We start from the raw sequence: 21,750 nt of genomic DNA on the forward strand, positions 1-21,750 counted from the left end.
CATGTAAGTAAGAAAATCCAGTTGCAGGGCTGCTTTTAATGGAGACCTTCATGGCAGCTCCCAGCTTTCCTTTTGAGAACATACCTCAGAGGAGGGAGAGCTTCTGGATACACTGCAATTCTTGTGTGTCCTAAACCTGCCCTGTACAACCCCATTGTTCAATGACTCAAGAGTCTGACTCCAAAGGGAAAACATACTCAAGACCCTTCTACTATCTTTTGCGCACTGTACTGAGTTCTGCTCCCGTGAACAACACCCAGTCCAGATTCTCAACCTTCAGATTTATATTTAAAATTCAAAATTACTTCTCTGCATAGAAACAGGACCATTGCACAGACAGGGATGGACGTGACTCCTTAGGTAAATTTTTTTTAGTGCACAAGACCTCTTCTCTCAGCTTGTGGTGGTACCAGCTACTCTCCAGGTGCCTGAATACACCACCCTGAGAGCTGTTCACTTCAGTAAAAGAAGCTTTTCACATTTAAGGGTTTGTTTGTGATTGCATTAAAGCATTATCTTCCTCCTAAACTTGCAGCTGCTCAGAATTTGCAGCAGATGGGACAAAAATAAACTCTGGGAAGGTTTCCTAGAGCAGCACCCCAGGCTGGGTGACTGGAGCAGCAATTACCTGTGGGCAAAGTGGAGGTGCTGGAAGCATCTCCCTGAGATGTGTGGTGCAGCAGAAATGTTGGAAGGTGCCGACGTTGTTGGAATGAGCCCTTGGCAGCCAGCAGCAAGGCAGTACAAGTCAGGACAATCTGGCAGCTGCTGGAATCTGTTCTGAGGTGCTTTTTATCTCCCTGAGATGTTACAAACCACCCTGGATGCTGCCAAGCTCAGGTGGTGTCCATGAGGAGGGTTCTGCAGGTTAGGGGTGAAATGGTGAACTTGATGGTGGTGTGGCAACCCTGGGAGGTGATGGCTTGGTGTGACCATGGGATCAGATGGACACCTCTCCCCACAAGGGCAGCTCTGGAGGGGCCCCATTGCCGCAGGTGGGCTGCCTTGGGGGTCCTTGGGGTCCCTCACAGACACCCTATCACCCTCAGGACTGTGTTCCCTCATGAGGGGCTGCAGTGTGGTCCCTGTCAGCTGCCCCAGGAGCTGGGAATTGGGGCTGGGGGCTGGTAATGGAGCTGGGGGTGAGTTTTTTTAGGTAAGCCACTTCCTCGGGCCCGCGGTAGGGTGGATACTGCGGGACCCCTCAAGGGGGTCTTAGAGATCCCAGGCTTCCACGTTGCACTCAGGGTTGCCGGCCCTCACGATGCCTCGGGGGGGCTGCGGTGCTGCCCCTTCCAGCCGCTCCAGAAGCCAGGAAGTGGGGCTGGGGGTGAATTTTCGGGCAGGGGAAGCCCTCAGTGGGGTGGGTGCTGAAGAACCCCAGGGCTCCTAGACAGCCTCGGGCCAATCCCTCACTGCCAAGCATTGCCGAAGTCTCGCCGAGCTGAGCCGAGTGTGCCCGAAGCTGCGTCCGTGCCGATCCCGAGGGACTCCGAAGATCGCCGAGAAGCTCCGAAGAGCTACGACCGGGGCGGGAATCCCTCCTCCGCGCCACTCCGAAGCTTCCCGAACTGTCCCACGCCCTCGTAGTCCGGAAATTGTCGAAGTTTACCGAGCGTGGGGTCACGGGAGGTGCTGGGCTGAGCGGGGAGGGAGGGGAGCAGGGAGCCCGCGAAAGCCTCTCCGGAAGAACCCGAGGTTTGCCGAGCGGCGCTGACTGACGAGCGACTCCGGAAAGAGTCGAAGGCGGCCGATCAGCGGTAGGCCGAGTGACTCCGGAAAGAACCGAAGGTCGCCGATCGGCTCTGGGCCGAGCGGCTCCGGAGCGGCCCGAAGGCGCCCGAGCGCCCGCCCGGCCGGACAGCTGGAGGCGGCCGCAGCGCCATGTTTGATGCTCCGCTACTCCAGTGAGGAAAATCCGCCGGCATCGCCCCCGAGCCGCCGCCGCGAACGGCTCCGCTGCCCCCGGCGAGGGCGACCGCGACCCCCCGCCGCCGCCTGCTCATGAGCAGCGCGGCCTGAGCCGCCCCCCCCTTCCCTCTCTCCCCTCCCTTCCTCCCACCCCGCCGGCCCCTCTCCCGAGCCCTCCGGGCGCGTTGTCACGGAGACCGGCGCCGGTGCCGGCCCGCCGCGCTGCCTCGGCTCTCCCCCGGCCCGCACCGCGGCTCCTCCCGGCCCCGCTCCCCGCCGCGGGGTGGTGGCTGCGCTTGGCCATGAGTTTACCGCAGAAGGCGGCTTTGAAACCCGGCGCGGCGGCGGCGGCGGCGGGGACCGGCCCCGGGAGCGGGGCGGCGGCGGGGCCGCCTCCTCCCCCGGCTCCCCCTCACCCGGCGCCGGCGCCTCACCCCAACATCAGGGCCTTGCCGCCACAGCCGCCCCAGCAGTATCCTTTGCCCCGGGGGTTCGGGGGTGACACCCCCTCCCCAGCGAGCAGAACCGAAGGGGTGAGGGCTGCCGAGACTCCCCAGGCCTGTGGGTGGTGGGGGATGAGGGGTCGTGGGGCCCCTCATATCGGGGGAGGGTTGGGGGTCGCGGGGCCTCCTAGAACTAGGGGAGTGTGAGGTGGGGGTTTTTGAGGGGTTCCTGGCTCTTTTTTGTGTGTCTGTGTATGGGGCCTCCTGAAAAGGGGGGCTGCACCTGCTGGGATGATGCAGGGAAAGGGGGGCCGTCCGCCTCCCCAGTGGGCTGGTTTGGAGGTTCAGCCCTTTCCAGGAGGTCCTTCTTCCCCCTCCCCCAAAGCAGCGGTGACCCCGAGGGTAAACTTTTAATTATAAACCGTTCTTCAGTTTTGCCTCTGGTGCTGCCCAGGTAAGTGCTTTGGTTTTGTTGTTTTTCCAGGCGAATTTAAACAGGGGTTTTTTTTAATTTACAGTTGGGGACGATTTTCGTGTGATTAATTTTTTTTTTTTTTTTTTTTTTTTTTCCCTACTCGTTTGGTGGGAATAAATCCCAGGTGGAACGTTTCACTGAGCAGCTTTCCCTGCCAGGCCACGCGTGATGGGGAGGAGGAGGAGGCTCCCCCCACCAAAGCGGCTGCTGCTACAAAGGCCGGCGGGGGCTGCGAATGTTTTTTTAAAGGTCTTCGGTTCTGTGCGGCGAGTAGGCCCTGAGTCAGGAGGGAAATACTGCAGGGATCAGTAGGAAAGTGCTGCCGGCCTGAGGTTTTGTTTGCAACGTCCGACAGCATCCCGTGGCAAACTGGCTGTTCTCTTCCCCTCCTGCCTGGAGTTTTGAGGAGAGTATGAAGTGAAAAACACACTTTGTGAAATATTTCCGTGCTGTGTTATCCAGGAAAGGTAGAGGGACGGTCGGCACTGTATTTTCCTGTTAACGTTTGGCGGTGTGTTCGATTTTGAAGTGGAAGTGCAGGGATGGTTTTTATGCCGAGGGCAGTGCTCTTAGAACTGTGTTCCCTGTATATGAGCATTTTCCTGTTCTCACTCTCATTTTAATTTTGGAGGTGGGAAAACCCAGTCCTTTTATAATCCGTTTAGGTCCATTGTTTTCTTGAGCTTCAGGCAAGAATCACCCCTGCCATGACAACAAATTAATTGCTTAAATCATGAGATTGTTGATGTTACGGATTTGTTTGGGTCAAGTGAAAGCCCCTGGACTTTCTCTTTGCTGGCTGAGTTTTGCCTGATTTGTGGTATTCTGTAATTCCAACCAGTGCCTTAGGAATAAAAAAAATGGGAAGGTGCTGTCAGTAGAGTCAGCAGGGTAGTGATAAGTAAAACTGTTGCTCAGGGAAAATTTGCTTCAGTTTTGAGGGATGTGCCAAGAGTTGGAGTGGGAATGCCAGCCAGCGCGCACGGGCTGTACCCAGCAGATCTTCCCAGCAAGGTGCTGGTTTGTCTGGAAAGGGGCTTTTTTATCGGGGAATGTGGCACTTGGATCTCTTGACAGTTGAAAGCTGAAGTTTGCCTGGCTCTAGGGCTGTGCTGGGCTTTCCAAAGCACTTTATTCCCTGGAGTGCTTCTCCGTGTGTCGCTGAGGGGGAGCCTGGTGGATTAGATGAGGGGCTGTGCTGTTGTGACTGTTGCTTTTGGTGTTACATGAAATCCACGAGGGATGAAGTTTGGGTTTACTCTGGGCACAGCCTAAAAACAAAAGGGCTTGGAAAGCCTGGAGAAGCTCTTAGAGGAGCTGGGGCTGCTGTGGCGGTGTATCCCATCCTGAGGACCCAACTGGACACTGCGCAGGAGGGACAGAGGGAGGGAGAAGTGTTCGATGGATGTGACAAGTTGGTGTTATAGAAGTGGGGAGGTTAAAATGACACAGTTTCGTTTTTATTTCTAGACATGCCTGTTTTGAAAACATTGCGTTTGACCAGTATCTCTCCTTAAGTTCTAAACTACTGATCTGTTCTTGGAATATATACCAGTACTTTATTTTTGATGCTTATTCAGGTGTCCTGGTGAAGCTTATTCAGGTGCTCTGGCTGGTTTTATCCTCCACCAAAACCTGTGTTTGATTATAAACAAAGCCTGTTACCTCTCAGTGCTGCTCTGAGTGAGGCTCTGGGAACAGAGTTCATTCCTGATTTACTGGAGTGCAGGGGGTCATCTGAGTTCAGCCTTATTTTTAGCCATCTTTGGTTTCTTTTTTTCTCTGTGTTTTGATACAACTACTGAGCCACTGTTACCTCACAGCAGATAAAAGAGTTACAGGTTTCTTTGACTTGGGCCTTTTAAATCAATGCAGTTTCTTACTGGTGAACTTTGTAACTTTGGAAATACCTGTGATTTCAGACTTAATGTATCATGAAATTAAACAATATCTGTGTAATTGGAAAAAAATAAGAATTGTGTGAGAGAGAAGTGTTCAGCATGTGCATGTAACATGGGGTGAGGGAGGGAAAATTAAAATACAGGGGAAAGAAGGAATTTTTTCAGAAAATAATATTTATTGAGAGAAAGAGCAGCTGGAAAGTGATGGACATGCAGAGCAGAAATGTCTGGATGTGAGATTCATTCTATTTCCTACTAAATAGGAAGTCATTGGAGCTGCTGTGAGACAAGACATACTTGTGAGGAATTTCCTTAACACAGTGGCTTCAACAAGTTAAATTTGCTGTGTAAAAGTAAGTTGGGATAATTTTGTGGCTCTGGTAGTGGGGAGTACTCAGCCAAACCTGATTTCAGGCAGAAATTGTGCTCAGACATCGTCAGTATAGATAAATGCTTCAGTTGGAGTCTGACCGTTACTTGGATGGAAAGGACAAGCAAGGGTGAAATGACACACAGAAGGCATATTATAAAAAGTAATCTGAATCTCCCCTCCTTGGCTTTGACTCCCAGACCACCTCTGCAGGAGAAGTTCCAGTGAAGTCTGGAGTGAGGCTTCTTCCATAAAAAGGTACAGTAACAAAGGTGTTGCAAGGGCACTGTGGGCCTTTGTGGTTTTACCTCAATGGTACTTCTGACGCTTGTCACACTCCGCCCTGCTCTGTACTCTCCCACTTAGGAATGAAGTATTTTTGTGTGTGTGTTACATTAAGCTGTTCTTTCAAAAATCCCTGTGCTGTGAATAAATTTTGTGGATCAATATAATCAGGTCACCAGTTTCTTCCCAGCCTAAACGTGGACAAACATTGGCCTGTAAGGGACAAGCCAAGTTGATGGATGGCACCTGGGGTGAGGTGCCCTGGCTTGCTGGTTAATGTGACAGTGTTAAGTCAGAGCCAAATCAGAGCTGTCTGCAGCTCAGGGGTGGTGTCAGTAGGGTTTTGTTTTCTTTTCCCAACTTCCTCACATTTGGAGAGAGTTCCTGGTTGTTGATGTGCAGGCTCCAGTAAGCTTGACTTTAATCTATCCCCATGGCTGCTTCCGTGTGGGATTGGACATTTCTGAAAAATTGGGTGTTTCTCAGGCTATGGTTGTGGCAGGCTCAGGGTGGGTGTCAACAGACTGTTGCTAATTTTTTTTTCTCTTCTTCCTTCTTGTTAATTCCTTTTCTGAGAAGCACAGAGGAAGGATCAGTGTTTGGGGCACTGATCTCTGTGTGAATTCCATCACTGCTGTTCAAGGAAATGTGTGTTTTGCTAATGTTGCCTCAATGATTTAGTTTTAGTTTCTCCTGCATTGTTCAGCTAACTGTGTTGTAGTCCCTTTCAGGAAGTGCTGTGCTGGCTCCTGCTGTGTTGGGTGGCATCTTCTGGATGCAAGCAGCTTCCCCAAAGTCCAGGAGGACAACAAGAAATACAGAATGGCATTCAGGAATGTTTGAGGCTGTGTGAGAAGTTGGGGTGAGTTCCTGGCAGTGCTTGCCCAGTGTCGGGATGCAGGCCAGGCTAGAGTAGGCCTGCCTTGAAGATCTGGTTAAATCAAGATTCTTGAGGAGGATTGGGTGCGTGGGGTTCTCTGTTGTCTCTCTGAACAAACAGTTGAGCTGCAGGAGAAAGTGTCCAATAATTTTTCCCAGGAGAGAATCTGCAGCGTGCACTGAAGGGCTGGGGTCTATCGGTTGCTGTGATCCCCTCTGGAAGTTTGGAACCAATGCTATCTTCACTCTCATACTTCCATTTTGAGTGGTGTTTTCCCAGACTATGTGAGGAAGGAGCTCTGTGCTCTCCGGGGTTTGTCTGTTGATGACTTTGAAGTTGAGGAGAAGGCGTTTGGAAGCTGCTTGGGCACAAAAGTCAGCTTGAAGAGCCTGGTCATATGAAGCACTCCCTGTGCGGCTTTGACATCCACCGAAGTGCAGTTGGAAAGCCTCTTCCAGATGCCAGTGGCAGCTGCATGTGAGGAAGGTGTCAGGAGCATTACGGTCCTGAAAGGGAAGGAGTGGTGAGAGGTGGGAAGGAGAGACCAGGCTGAGATCAAAGGTGTCCCTTGCTCTCTGTATTTCTGAGTTAAAAAGGGAGTGTTCTGAGATGTGGGCTGGATGAAGGGAAGGGGGAAGAGGTGTTGCCTGGGAAGTGTTTCTGTTTAGAAGTGTTGACGCTGTGGAGATGAAACGTCTTGGGAGGGTCGGAGCAGGAGAAGAGCTTTGAAAAGAGACTTTCCCTGCTGCTCCATGTTGGTGGCTCCTCTGCAGGGGAGGAAGGGGCGTGGATTGGGGAGCATGTTGCCAAAAAATTAAGTGCCTTAAGCCCCTCTCTGCCATCTCCCCTGTTGATGTTCCCCAGCCTTGGCACATCTTAGTGTTCTCTCAAGCAGCAATAGCTTTAATTTATTTAATGACAAAAGCTAATCGTGTTAGAGTGCAGATGTGTCACTTTACCAGCTTTGTAAGATTTTTGTGGTGAAATCTCTCAGAGAAAACCTTTCTAAAAATGTAATTTCAAGTGGCTTATTTTCTTCTCACATCCAAGGACATGATTGTGTATGTTCTCTGGCAGAAGTCTGTGGGAGAAGGTTACTTTATCCATTTAAATACATGTGTATTTAATGAGCAGCTCTGATTTGGGAGCAGAGTTTGTGTAAGAAGTTGTTGAGAGAGTAACAGGAGACTCAGAACAAATCACTTCTCTTTTAGATATTGGAACGTAGAAGGATTTTTATCTGTGTGTGAATGAATTTTGTCCATCATTTTCAGGCTGAAAGGCTTTTCTGTGTCATTAGCAAACATTGGGGATGTGTTGGGCTGGTACATTTGCTCCACTTCTGTTTAGTAGTAGGAATTAGCAGTGAAGATTTCCCTTCAGAAGGCAGAGGTAATCTATATTTTCTTTTTCTCCTAATCCAGCAATTTCAGGGCTAATCAACTGTCAAGTTTAGTTGTGTGTAAATCCGCTAATATGATTAGAGTTGCTGAAATTTTTACTCTGGGGAATTACAGATGGGTAGTATCACTGTTTTACAGGCATTGCTTTGGTAGGAGACTTTATCTGTGACTTAAATGTGGTTGCTGGCAATTGCAAAAGCTTTCCTGGAATGAATGGGGAAGGGAAAACGGGTGTTTGTTCCAAGGCATGAACATGTGGGGGAAGGAGTCGTGTGCCCTGTGGTCGAAGGAGCCAGGGGAACTAATTTTTCTTCTTCTTTTTTAAAGGAATACAGTTGATGAGACTCTCACGGTGCTGTGTTTTACACTTGCTGCAGTTTCAAAGACTTCTCTGTACAGCTTTACTTCCCAAACCCTGGATTTCGTTTTGCCTCCCAAATAGGAGCTGATGATGTGGAACAGCTGGAAGAAGAAAATAGAATGTGTTCTTAAAAAAGAAAAGGATCAAAGGGAGGAGAGCAAGATCAGCTTTTAGGCTAGTGAAATTTTCTAGTAGATGTTATGCCTCTAGTTTATTCTTTACCTTTGGAAAATGTCCCAGGGTGTGCTCCCTCTTTTTGGAATAGGTGATGGCACGCTGTTGCTGATGGGACTTGAGTCAAATTGCTGCTGGGCATGTAACTAGGTTAATGGGACAGCATGATTAGTTTTTTTTTCTTTCCTGAAAGGAAAATTACATGCTCTGTGTTTTGATTGTACCCGAGGAGTTGTTTTTTACCTTTGTTTGCTGTGTAGTTAAGGTGGAGAGAAAAGGACAAGTTTCCCCACACTGAGATTGTATCAGGTTTAAATCAATTCTGCCACCAAAAATAAGATGTTTCAGTTGTTGGTTTTAACAACTTTGTGTTTCCTTTATCTACATGAGAGTTAAAATATTTCTAGAGCTTTAGATAGGCTTGAAACAACAGACAAGTGGCTTCCAGACTGTGTGTCTTGGAAATAAAACTTACCCTATCCTTGACCAATCCCGGTAATGCTCACCAAATCTGTTGGTGGAGTGTTGAAATGGGTTAGGACTTGTCGAGGTGCAGCAAGCAGCTGCTCATCTCCAAGTGCTTGAGCTCAGCAGGAATGAGGCTCCCATGCTCTGGAGAAAGAGTATCTGCGTAGGAATAGCTGTAAAAGTTGGAAGCACAAATACCCTCTCTGCTTTTAGCAGGGGAAGGGACTGAATATGGTGGGAACAGAAATTTCTTTGCCAGCCTTGGAATTAGCTCTTGTTGCTGTGAAAATGCTAAGCAAGGAGGAATTAATGCACTTAAAGGTCTTAAATAACAGAGAATTTCCTAAGTTTGGGAAGCTTTTGGAAAGTAGAAACTAAGAAATGTTGCAGGGCTGCTCTCTTTGGGGTTGCCAGATGATGATTGTGTGATTGGTTTGATTTACGCGTGAGGATGACTGTGCTTTACTGAGTTACTCAGAGTAGTAAGAGGAGTCTGCAGTGTCTGTGTCACTGGTGATGGGTGAAAATCCATTTGAGCTGGTTCTATGGCTTTGCTAATGGTGGTCTGAAAACTGATTTCCCTCTTTTATGTGTTTCTAGTAAGTCGTATAAGTTACTGTGCCTTGAAACTGGCTTTTTTTTTTTTTTTTTTTTTTTCCAAAAGGCAAAAATGAGAGAAGTCTTTGGTCTTTCAGACCAAGCAGGAGTCTCTTCCTATGTGCATCAGGGAAAAAGACTTTTTAAGCGATGCTACTTTCAGCTTTGTTTTTTTAGTAAGCTGTGTTCTTGGGAAGGCTTCTAAGCATCCCAAGAAGAAAGGACCTTTAAAAAAAAAACAAACCAGTGCATTTCTACTGAGTAGTGAGACCCAGCCTTTCTGTCCTGGGACTGCCATGACATCTTCCACAGAGCTGTCAGGTCTGATGTGAAATTCAGGCTGAAATCTCGCCTGAAAATTTTCTGGAAGTCTTGAATTCCTGACTGGGGTGATGTACAGGCTTCACACTGGACACCTGGTTTTGCAATGTGCAGCTGAATCATTGGGCTGACTCAATATATTGTATTGGAAAGGGAATTTAGCAGGGTTCTTGTAGCTGAAGGTGGGTAACCTATATTAGTTATTTGGGGGGAATTCAAGAACTGAAACCAAAAAAACATTTAAAGCCTGCTTATTGTGACTTCTAATGTGAAATTCATGGTGCACCTTGAACTCTGGAGTGTGCTGGGAAGGAGATTTCAGCAGCTTTAGTTGTTTGGAAGGTGCTTTTGGATGTAGTACTTCTAGAGCTGGTGAGACATCCTAAATTCCACTTGCTATATAATATAAAACAAACTTCAATTTTTGTCACCCTTTCTCAGTAGTGCTCACAGAGTTATAAATACTTGTCACTGGACAGTCTTTCTTCAAATATTCAGTTTTTCTGGGCTCTGTGTTTCATATTTTAGAGTTGTGAATGCAAATAGTTCAACTGTCAACCTGTCTGAATTGAATTTTGTTTTCCTTCAGTGTTGTGTTTTAAAGTTGATTTCAGAGTGCCTTTATGTCTATCCCTTCAAAAAGAAAAAAAGACCTAATTTTTGCTGATATACAAATATCACAAAGCCTAAGTTTTGATGAGTTTAAGCTGTTCACCTTAATTTCATTGATTACATTTCCGAAATACTTTTTTAATTTTGAAAGATTAAAATTATCTGCACAGATAAGCTCCTTTATATTTCGATATTTTGTTGTGAGGTTGTCCACCATGTTTAACTTGAAATTATTCCCATTTTGCCCCAAACTACCGCGTCTCATGCCAGTGGCCATGGCAGCAGTATCTGGCGTCACTGGCATTCACCAAAACAATTGGCCCTTGGCACAGCCCCCTCCCTGCCTTGCTGCAGCCAAAGCACACTTCATCCACTCAGGCTGATGTTAGGATCATTAAATAAATGAATGAATTGTACTGTCACCAAATTCCCATCCTGGCAGCTGAAGAACATGAGAGTTTTATAGCTGGAACCTCTGTCCAGAATGTCTTATTGAGTGCCTGGGATGTCAGGAGTGGGAACAGTCAGCAAAAAGCTTTCTGGTGAAATGTGTGAGCTTTTTGGTGAAATGTATGAGGGAGTTATGGTGTGGAGCATTATAAAAGCTTGAATTACCAGACGTCTGATTGTCCAGGATGAGTATTAATCAACCTGGGAAGGGTATGGAGAAAGGAGCTGGAGCACAGCAATAAAACAAGGGAGATGGAGACTGGGGAGAGCAGATTCTCTATTGTCAGGTCAGCTCCTGACCAATTGAAAGGAATTTTTGGGGAAAGAATGCAGCCAGACTTGGAAGTGTTGAAAGCAGGGATAACTCTTGGTCTCCGTTGGAGAGCTTGAGGTCTTGCTTGTTGAGCTAAAACTCAAAAAGGTCACTGATGCTTTGGAAGCTCTTTGAGAAGTCTATTGAACTTCCACCACCGGGAGGAGAAGGTTGCAAATATTCCCCTCAAAGGAGGAGAATTCACTCCTCAGGCTTAGATTACTTTTTCTTATGGTCTAGCTCCATCCTTACTTTTATGTTGTGCTTAAGATGATGTTTCTGCTTAGGAATGGGAAACAAAAGATCTGTGTCGTCCACACTGACTGCAAGTGGGTCTGAAATGTCTCTGGATTGAAGGGAAAAAGGAAGAAGATGAAATGTGTTTCAACCAGTTTGGTGAACCAAATTGCACTGCAGCCCTTGATAATGTCAGAGGTGCTAGGGATAACCAGAAATGTTTGATTTGGTCCATTCCTGTTCTGCAGTGTTCCAAAACGTCAGCATTTAAGGGAAGAATACTTCTTTTATTCTTCTCTTCCTCCTATCCACAGCGTTGGTCTTAACTATGGTTAATTTGAAAACAGACTGCTAAAATAGCACTGGTCACCAGCACAGTCCTCAGAGCTTCCCTGTCCATGCTTAAGATGGTGATGGCACTCATGGCCGTGGTGGTGGTGGTGAAATCAAAGTGTCTGGGCAGTGTTTGTAGGTGTAAAGTTCAATCTTAAAGCCTTGCCGTGATTGTGGAGATACTGCAGTCTGAAATCAGCACAGCTGGATTTATGCTCATCAGAAAAGGAACCATGGTGCCTGTGGTGGTGCATGGGTTGTCCTGTTGGTGCAGATAGGCCTCAGCAACCAGGCAGGGACAGGTTCTGAAGTTAACTTTTCTTTCCAACCTGGGATAGTGCATCAGGTACATCCTCACTGACTTCTGCATGTGTGTTGGTTCAGCTGCGTAGCATCACTTCAGAGAGCACTGCAGAGGTGCAGCCTTCCCTCTGTGTTTTATCCCTGTTTATGTCCTGAATCTGTAGAATTCTGGAATGGATTGGGTTGAGAGGGACCCTAAAGCTCATCCTGTTCCACCTCCTGCTACAGGTAGGGACACCTTCCACTAGACCAGTTGCTCCAAGCCCCATCTGTAACCTGGTCATGGATCCAACAGGCAGAGCCAGTGGAAGTAAGCCAGGATTTCTTCTAACGGGAAATGCCTAGAGACTAATTTACTGCTCATCTTCAGACCCTGGTGGGGTGAATACATCGTTGCTGTTACACTTTCTTGGATTCCCCTGCACAGGTGTGTGTGAAGTGTGCACCTAAGATTCCTTATGAGAGGAATCAGAGGTGCAGAGGGTTGAACTGAGGAGATTCAGGGCTACTGTCCTACCTAAAGCCCTCAGTGAACTTTGGGTTTTGTGCAGCAGTATAAGACGTGTTGCGCTGCCCCCCCCGGATGCCAGCTTTCCCAGGATTTCATTTTGTATGACACACAATTTTAACTCAGGGGAAATGATAAGCTCTGCATGTAGGAGAACGAACTTAGGATTTAATTTCATTCTGATAAACTGCTGAAATAAAGATTATGGGCCGAAAACTGCAAGGAGTTACAGAATTGGGAATGGAAATGAGCATCGACACTCGGGAGAATCATGCTTCTAGAATTCCTTGCTCAACTGATGGGAGGACCATCACTCTGGGTGACAACACTGCTGACACCACAGCAGAGTGATCAGCAGAGCATTGCATTTCCCCATGAGGTCACAGCATGGAGATACTGCAGGAAATACAGCTGAGTGAATGAGACAGTAAAACACCAGGTAGTTTGATATTCCTGCTTATCATACAGATGGAGAGCCTGGCTCAGAAATAGACGGATGCTGCTGCAGAGTCCCCAACCCCCAGGACACAAGCAGGAGCTGTCCCTGTGGGCAGAGACATGTCGGGAGTAAAGCCTGGCAAGCTTGATTGGTTTTTTGTGATTTTAGGCCACAGAGTTTGAGGTGAGTGGGCAGGGGCAGTTCTATGTTAATAGCATGCACAGGAAGGGAGAAGTCAGCTGTCTTTTAGTACTCTACAGAAATTCAGACTCCTGCATGAAAATTGCCATGAATGAGCACTGCGGTGCTCGTGTCTGGATGGGAACTTTCTTCTCTGGTGGCATAACAACGTGCCCCAGCTGCAGTAACTGCTGCCACCGAAGGGAAGCCGGAGATGGAAAGTTTTACTTGGTGAATTCAGCATGAGGGAAGGCAGGCCCTCAGACCCCCACAGAAGTGTATTCCAGGCTGTAAGCTGAACAAGGGCTGGATAAAAGCTTGGGAATATTTTCCTGCAATGAGATCTTTTCCTCCTGCTCTGCCTTCCTCTGCACCTTTTTAGTTATGTCACCTGGTCATGTCTGCTTTGGCTCTTGTGGTTTTAATGCTCTTACCTGGTTATGTGTGTGCAGGGCAAACTTGGTATAGAAATAACTGTGTGGGTTAAGTAACTGCTCTGAAGGAAACAAGCCCCAGACAATCCCAATATTTTCTTTCTGATGGGGCTGTTGGGACTGGAGTGTGTTTCCTGGTTGGTGTCCTCTGCTGCAGTGGCAGTGGCTCCGCACTTCCCAACCTAGACCCAGAGTGTGTTTATCAGGTTGCCTCGTGGATGGGGGCTGAGCAGATCAGAGCCTCTCCCTGAGCTGGTATCAGGCCAGAAACTGCCGTTTCAGCTGCTAGTCATGGGACAGCTACACTGAATTTGGGGACCTTTGTTTTTGTTGGATTGTGATTCAGTTTGTGTGAGATAATGCCTGGTTTGGCTGTTTGGTGTAAACTGTTTTAAGCTCAATGATTGAAATTCAGGAGTATTTGAAAATAACTGTTGTATCTGAAATGCAGCTGTATTTCAGAATGGGAAAGGTGGAAGATGAGTGTGGCTCCAGCTGTGTTGTCAGCTCTGTGGGATTTTATTAAAAAACTTTTCTGTCAGACTAGATGTGCACAAGCATCTGATGCAGCCAGAAGTGCAGAGAACAGCTGAAGAACCATTCCTGTTCCATTTGGAATAGACCAAAAGCCAAAATTACTCCAGAAAGGAGTAGGCTGATGTGTGTGTGTCTGGCCAGACATGAGATCAAAGCTTTGTTCTTCCTGACTGTCTCCTCCCAGTAACTCCTTGTCACCTCCATCAAGCCAGCTTGCTCACAGCCTTACTTTGGATATTTTTACAGCACTTACCAGGACGTTTGCTCAGTCTTGTCCTTGTTTAGCTACTGTTCAGTGTAGACTAGTACTATTATTTTATTTTTTTTTTCTGCTTGAAAATTAAATAAACGAAATTATCATCACAAGTTCTGGCTCTGACATTGCCTCATGTCAGATTTGCCTCTATCCCCCCTGGCTCTTCCTTGGCCACTGCCTGGAATTTCATGTGTGCGATGTTTTTCTTTGAATGTGTGTCTCCTATTAGAGATTCTTGCTTTTCCCTCATTTCTTGAACAATGTAGTTTCTTCACTCTGAAGAATCCTTCTCATTCTCTGGTAGCAATGGCTCTGACCACTATGTGGGACGAGCATCTTCCATTTTCCCCAGGGACGATTGAAATTAGTTTGGTTGGTGGCTTTGCTTGAAAAAGTGACCCAGGATATTTTCCTGTTATGTCTCTTTTTCTTCCAACCCTTCTGCAATGTTCAGGGGAGCTGTGGCTGCCCCTGGATCCTTGGAAGTGTCCAAGGCCAGGTTGGACAGGGCTTGGAGCAGCCTGGGACAGTGGAAGGTGTCCCTGCCCATGGCAGGTGTTTGAATGAGCTTTAGGGTTGCTTCCCACCCAAACCATTCTGGGATTCCATGATTCCCTTCACTTCCATTTTTAACTGTTTCAGGCAAGGATCATTTTATACTTGCAGGTCAGGGAGGACTTTGGAGCTGCCAGGCCAGGGGTGGGTGTGGTTGGCTTTGTGGGACGTGTTATCGGCTGGGGCAGAAATGCCTTCCTGAGCAGCTGGAGGGGTTTTGGCAGCTCCTTTGCATTCCATGGTCTCCAGAGGGAGGTGTGCAGGGGTGCCTCCATGCATGCTTAGGGATCTGGAAGCTGGCATGCCATTTCCCTGCTGAACTGTTCCATACATAAATATGGTTTTTAACACTTACCAAATGCTTGGAAGCCAAAGGCTGCTTTAGGAGAACTTCTTCAAGGAAAGCAGTGTAAAGATAATGTTCTGTTAGATACTGGATTTATCTTCCCTTCTGTCATAGTTAATCACAAAAATAAATGCAGTTAAAAGTATCCGAAGGACTTTTTTCTCTGCTGCACCATGCTGTGAAATGTCTTGTTCAAAATGCTTTCTTTCCTCTGAGTTTGGATCCTTTTTAAATGCTGAAAGGCATTTTTGTGACTTTGTTTTAACTTCATTTTACATCGTGTTTATATGAAACAGACAAAAAAAAAACCCCTGTGCTCTGCCAAATATTTTTGGAAAGAACAAGCTTTGTGGATAATCATTTTCATGTTCTACCTGCTCTTTGGTGTGTTCAGACCCTGAAAGAATTCTCTTTCCCCTGAAAAAGGCTTTGAGAGATTAACTTTAAGGTAGTCACTTGAGGCAAGTTGATTAAGAAATAATACTGAACATTAGATTTCATTAAGATTGAATAATGGAGTAAGAATTGACTGTCACTCCTGGAATGCAGTTATTTTTAGGTGGGGATTGGGATGTGCTGCTCCCCAGGTTGTCCATACCATGGCTCTGAAGGCAGACTGATCTAAATGGCGTTGGACAGAGTGGATTTCCTCCAGTTTGGTACTGGCAGCTTCATCCCGTTAACACGTCCCGTAGTAAACATGCTGTGACAAAGCTTGGCAAATCAGAGCAAGGGGATTCCACTGCACCACTGAGGGTTGTCACCCAAGATACAGCTCAGATATACCACTAAAAACATTGACCTGGTATTGATGGGGGGACTTCATCTCCTTTTGTATTCAGCTCCCTCCCAAGGGGCAGTGGAGGCACAGCTCCAGTCTCTTCTCTGTGACCAGGAACAGGACTGAGGGGGCAGCTGGAGCTCTGTCAGGGGAGGGTATAGGCTGGAGATCAAGGAAAGATTCTTCCCCCAGAGTGTGCTGGGCACTGCCCAGACTCCCCAGGGAATGGGCATGGCCCCGAGGCTGCCAGAACTCCAGCAGTGTTAGGACAGCACTGCCAGGGATGCCCAGGGTGGGAATGTTGTAGTGTCTGTGCAGGGCCAGGAGTTTACTGGATGGCCCTTGTGGGTCCATTTCAGCTCAGGATGTTCCATGATTTGAAATGTTTCCATGATTCTCAGAAACATTTGTTGAGGCACTAATCCTCACCTTTTGATCACAGTTTAGGCTCTGCCCTCATTGCCGCTGGTGTCATAGTGTGAGGTCCTGAACTTTTTGCCCATGTTGGTTTTTTCAGTAGGTGCCTCAAGGGAAGCGGGTCTTGTCCAGCTGGAGGCCTTGGCCCTCTCTGTGGTGCACTGCAGAGCCGTCCTTTGTCATCTTGCAGGGTGGTGTAACTGAGGTTTGACTGGGTATTTTATTTTCTCTTTCTTAGAGGTGAGAACAAAGCTGTTTCTTCTCTGTAACTTTATATCTTCAGCTCAAGAAATCAGGAAGTTTATCTGGATTAAAGCCTAAGAGACAGTGATAGGCCAGAAGGGGTGGAAACATAGCCCTGAGGAGTAACATCCCTGCCCCTGGCAGGGGGTTGGGACTGGATGGTCTTTAAGAACCCTCCCAACCTAAACCAGTCTGTGGTTCTGTGAAACAGCTGAGGCTGTTTGCTGTTCATTGCTGTTCCAGAGAAGCCAGGTTGCAGAAGGATTGAGAGGAAGAAAGTGGGGTCACTTGCATGGGAGGTGAATGAATTTGGATTATTTTAAAGAAGCTCCCTTACTTTCTTCACTTGTCCTGATTGCAAAGAGAATCAGAGCAGCTGTCTTGCTATAAATTCTTCTTAGATGCAAGGGAATTGTGACAAAATAGTCTTTCCAGGGGGCGAAAAGTAAAGATCAGCTGCAGGTGTTGCATGATGTTGTCATTTTGATTGTGTCTAGTAATAAAATTGATTTCCCCTTGCAACCTTCAGTGTCAGTGGGCAGAAAAGGCGAAAGCTCGCATGGTTCGTCACATGGTGGCCTTGAGCAAGGAGTTGTTCATCTGTCAACTGGAATTGTGACTTTTTCCTGCATTATTCCCAGGCTGGGCTTGCCTTTGCCATGTCTAGGATGTCCATTTGTAGGTTTGGGTTTCTGGGTCAACGTAATCACAGGGTGGGAGCGGTCAGGATGTGAAGTTACCCATGAGAGAAAGTCCTCTTGAGAGGCCTCAGGTGTGCTACCTGTTGTTGTAAGCATTAGGAGCAGGTAGGATCAGAGGGCAGGCTTTCATTTCCATGGGAAAAGCACAGTTTCTGGGGTCACTTTGCATGGTGCCAGGGACAGGACAATATTTTAATGTCATCCCAATCTCAGAGTTGACTCGGGCAACTGTGAAATGGGGTGAGAGCAGTGAACAGAGATTGTAGTATCTCTATACCCAAAACATGCATCACCCTCTTTGCAGTGTACCACTCAGAAAAAGCAGAGAACATAAAACCAGGAAACCTCTACAGATGATACTTTGAAGACGCTCATTTGGTTAACACATTTGGCTTGTATTGCTTGTCACTTTAAGCCTGTTTATGCCTGGAGTGTCAGCTGAAACGTTTGTACTGAAAGCAGAGAACCCAACAGTTGGGACTTAAATCCACCTGCTCAGTGGCATCTAACTTGGAGCTCTTCTAGTGACCCTAATAACCTCAATTAGGTTTTTGTGTGGCTTTTCTTGGGTCTTAATTTTGTTCTACATGAATTTTGAGGTATAAGTGGCATCTTGGAGCTCTGCTGTACCATGTATTAGCATATTTGAGAACTGCTTTTTTTTCCCTTGGTTGTTATATTAACTTTTATCCTAGATTGATTTTAAATGCTGGCATTTTGTAATTTCATCTCAAAACATGTTATCTGGACTGTATAAAGCAGAATTAAATAGAACAAATACATCTCACTTTATCTGAAAACAGGGCATACTTTGCTGCAGATTATCAATGTTCTCATATCTCTGGTGCAAACATAGCACCATAGAAAACAGTAAAGCTTTGGAGTGAGGAGTTGTTATTTAATGCTGTGTGGTGCATGTTGTGATTTGAAATATAAATAAATACAACTGACTCTCAGGATTTGCTCTCAATGACCAGCACAGCAGCTCTACCTTAAGAAGGTGAAAAGGAATTTCCTATTTAGGAATTTCCTATTGCTGTTCATCATGCCAGAGTTGCCAGTGGAAGCCCAAGTCATTGCCAATCAGCAATAGATATTTTAGGGACTTTTTCTTTGTTCTCTGTTTCCACATTTCTTTAGACTTTGGTTTCAAGCCTATGTATTGTAGCAGCTGCTTCCTTCATGGGAGTTTTGAGTGCACAAAGAGTTACCTTGTTTCATGCCAGATCATCATGGAATATTCTGAATTTGAAGTGACTCACAAGGGTCATCCAGCTCCTGGCCCTGCACAAGACAACCACAAGAATTACTTTCTTTTATACCCCAAGGATAACTTTTTTTTCTTCTCTGCTTCTTTGTTATTTCTCACCTTTGAGGGTGTTCTGATAATTGGGCTTGCGAGTATTGGACTTGACAAAAAAAAAAAAGGGAAAAATAAAAGATATGCTGCAAGGGCAGCTGTAAATTCCCACTTCTGCAGCAGCCACAGGTCCATGGCTGTTTGCTGTGCAAGTTGGTTTGTAAGTTCCTCTTCCCCTCTTTACAAGCTCCCTACTCTGTGTTGCCATTCCCCACCTGTAAGGAAACAAAGGAGGCAGAAAATATTCTTGTTGTGGCGGAGGAGTGGCAAGAGTGTGTGTATATGTGTCTGAAATGCTTATTGGTGCTGCCAGGGGTGTGTTCAGATATATCTCCAGGCTTTGTCCCTCTGAGTGGATTTCCCCTCTGGATGCCTGAGGAACAGTAACTTTTTTTGCACAGCTGGCTGTTTTTAATGAGACCTTCCTACATTTTTCCAATGAAGCAACAGATCAGTACCTCTAAAAAGGTCTTTATCTCAATGGTGAAGAGCAGGAGTCTTTGCTATATTGAAAAATCCTGGAAGGAAACAGCATCCTGTGTGAGCTGTGGCCTGTGTGAACAGGCTGTCAATCAGTTTAATTAAAACTTTGGTTTTAATTTCTGGTTGTGGTGGGGTTTTTCTCCTTTTTAGTTCAGCTACAACACAGGGAGAAGAAAGTTTTTATCTTTACAAGCTATTCTTGCAGAAGTTGTTGCTGTGATTGCAATTAAGAAACCCTTGTGTTTTAGCAAAAATAAATTAGCTTACTTTTTTATATAAAGAAATATCTTGCCCCTTCCTTGACCATCTCCAAAAATAGATGTGGAGCCCCTGAAAGTGAAGTGTTTAAACACAGCATATGGATTAGCTCATGGGGTGATGCAAAAGGACAGGATTTAGCCAGCTTTGCTTTTTATGTGATTATTCCAAATCAGGCTGCTGAAGGAAAATGGAGCCAGTTTCCTTTGAGACACTGTGCGTGTCCTGTGTGTGGAGCGTGCAGGAGCTCCCTGGTTAGGGCAGGATAGTTGGTTGATCCTGGTGCAGGGAGGTAGATAAATATTAAAGAAGTGGAAATAGAAACTCTGTTGGTTTTGCTCACTTAAGTATTTCTTTTGTACATGAATGAGACTCCCTGCAGAAATCTCTTCCTAGAGTCTGCATTTGCATCAAAACCTTGGCTGTGCTGTGGCACCGACAGTTCAAACTTTGCTTTTTGCTCAGAGGCTCCTGTATGCAGCATGAGGAGAGCCCAGTTTGGGAGAGGAGCAGCCCAGCATGAATTAATGGCTTTTGGTTTTTACAGTAGAGTATTTGTGTTCCTTGGGGCATGCATGCCACAAAAGGGTCCATGTTTTCCACCACATGGAGGATCATGCCTTCCTGCTGCTGGTGGCTGTGTGGCCGAGGTGAGGAGTGTGTGTACCATTCTTTCAACGTCTAAGAGGAGAAACATGCCCAGCAAGCATCAGATCCTTGGAGATGGTGCTTGCTTTTATCACTCTGCATTTCAGACTGGTGGTGGCATATGTCCATGTTTAAATGGGACATCAGTACCAACTGGGACCCTCCTCCTTTGATCAGTTCTAGATATTTTGCTTTGCTGTTGAGCTCTGCTGAGTTTTATGGTGGCACTAAGAAAAGGAGGAAGGGGTGTTAGTTTTGTTTGGTGGAGTCAATACTGAATGTATTGAACTGTGAATGGTTGTGTGCTTTTACCACAGTGGGGAATGATGTTGAAATGAAGAGCAGGTCTCTAAATGTAAAGGACTTGGAGAATGAACACAAACATTTCCTCAGTCCCAGGAGTGGAACAATAGCTCATTGTTGGTAGGAGGTAATTGCAGAAAAACCAGCAGACTCAGAAATAGGGGGTTATTTTCTATAGCTCACTATTTATATTGCACTTGGAGGCTTTTTGGGGACTAGATGTCTAGTTCCTGGAATGTGTGTCCCTTGGTCAAGAAAGGTTGGGTGCGAGCAGAACATGTCCTCAGTGGGCATTTGTTGTGCACAATGCCAGGGTTGCAGGCACTTGGAACGCTGCTCTGTGTCCATGTGAGTCCCTGCTCAGCCTGGCAGCTGAGGAGACATCCCCTATAGAGACAGGACTCTTCTTCCTCCCACCCTCACTTTCTTTCTGCTGTCTATGGGCTGCTGAATGGGTTTGCATTGACCAGAGAGACAAAAGAGCCTTTCATGCTCCAGCCTTGGCCACAGCCAGCACGCTTTGGGCTTTTGTTAATGTGCTCAGTCCCCCCTTTCTCTCTGGGCAGCCTCACGCTTGTTGTTAATGCAGCTCCAGAGCAGCACTGATAGTTCTGAATTCATTTTGTTTGCTCAGTTTGCAGGAAAAGTTGCAAAAAGCTGCAGAGAGAGCATGTTGCCTCTTAGATTCTCTGCAGAGTATTTTCTTTCATGCCTTTTGCAGGGAAAAGTGGGTTGTGTTAACAGATCCTGGCAAATCGTGCCCAAGCGGAGCGCGGCAGGGCAGCAGCAGCGCCTGCGCGTGTGGAGCCCAGCGCCTTGTTCCGGTGCCTGGGAACACTAACTGACTTTCTCCCATTGTGCTGGATTAGGCTCCACGTTGTCCTGTTTAATTTGGTCATTGCATTAGGCAGCTGAAGACGTAAGTGCTTATTAAAACAGCTGCTCTGATAAGTGGCAGCCTCGAGACAGGGTGTGCTGTGCAACAGTTGGAAACTCACTCAGCATCACTCCAGACTGACTCTGTTGTGTGAGGGGGTTGTGATTTTAATGGCTTTAAGGCTTGAAGATCCATAGTCTTAAAAAAATTAAACCAGCTTCAGATAGATACAGTGACATGGGGATGGCATGTCAGCATTTCCTACCAGTGCATAGAGATAGCCAAAAGCAAAGCTACTTTTCCAATTCCATGTTAGTAAACATGAATGGTGCTGGTAGGTGGTATCTAATAATTGTGAGACATTGCTATGGAATTAATTCCTGGAATTAAATTGCTAGGAAGCAGCTGATGGAGAGCCCTGGTACAGAGCAGGTGTGCAGAAATAAATCTAAATGCTGCTGGGGGTGAGGGTGGAGGGGGAATGGTTGTTTCTTAACCTGAAGGTGGGCAGGTTTTGGAGGAGTTATGTCCCAAAATCAAATGCACTGTTGGGTGAAACAAACTGAGATGAGTTTGATTGTGCAAAT

At 46.6% G+C, this 21,750-nt stretch overlaps 1 protein-coding gene across 26 annotated transcripts in view; it reads left to right on the forward strand.

Annotated features, from left to right (window-relative positions):
* Positions 1-2,324: 2,324 nt before the first annotated feature.
* Positions 2,325-21,750, forward strand: part of EIF4G3 (eukaryotic translation initiation factor 4 gamma 3) — a 144,439-nt gene continuing 125,013 nt past the window's right edge. For 11 of the 26 annotated variants that reach the window (XM_083877081.1, XM_083877083.1, XM_083877078.1 and 8 more), the window contains exon 1: positions 2,331-2,383. Coding sequence is in view for 4 of the 26 variants with exons in the window: in XM_083877064.1 (XP_083733190.1) it covers positions 3,796-3,843 (48 nt within the window). In the remaining 22 variants the exon portion in view is untranslated. Of the gene's footprint in view, positions 2,384-3,780; positions 3,844-5,325; positions 5,359-21,750 lie in introns of those variants that run through there. The other 15 variants (XM_083877058.1, XM_083877077.1, XM_083877071.1 and 12 more) reach the window with 5 other exon arrangements.

The sequence above is a fragment of the Zosterops lateralis genome (genome assembly GCF_965231275.1).
Source record: "Zosterops lateralis genome assembly, chromosome: 22".
In the NCBI taxonomy this organism is placed as follows: domain Eukaryota; kingdom Metazoa; phylum Chordata; class Aves; order Passeriformes; family Zosteropidae; genus Zosterops; species Zosterops lateralis.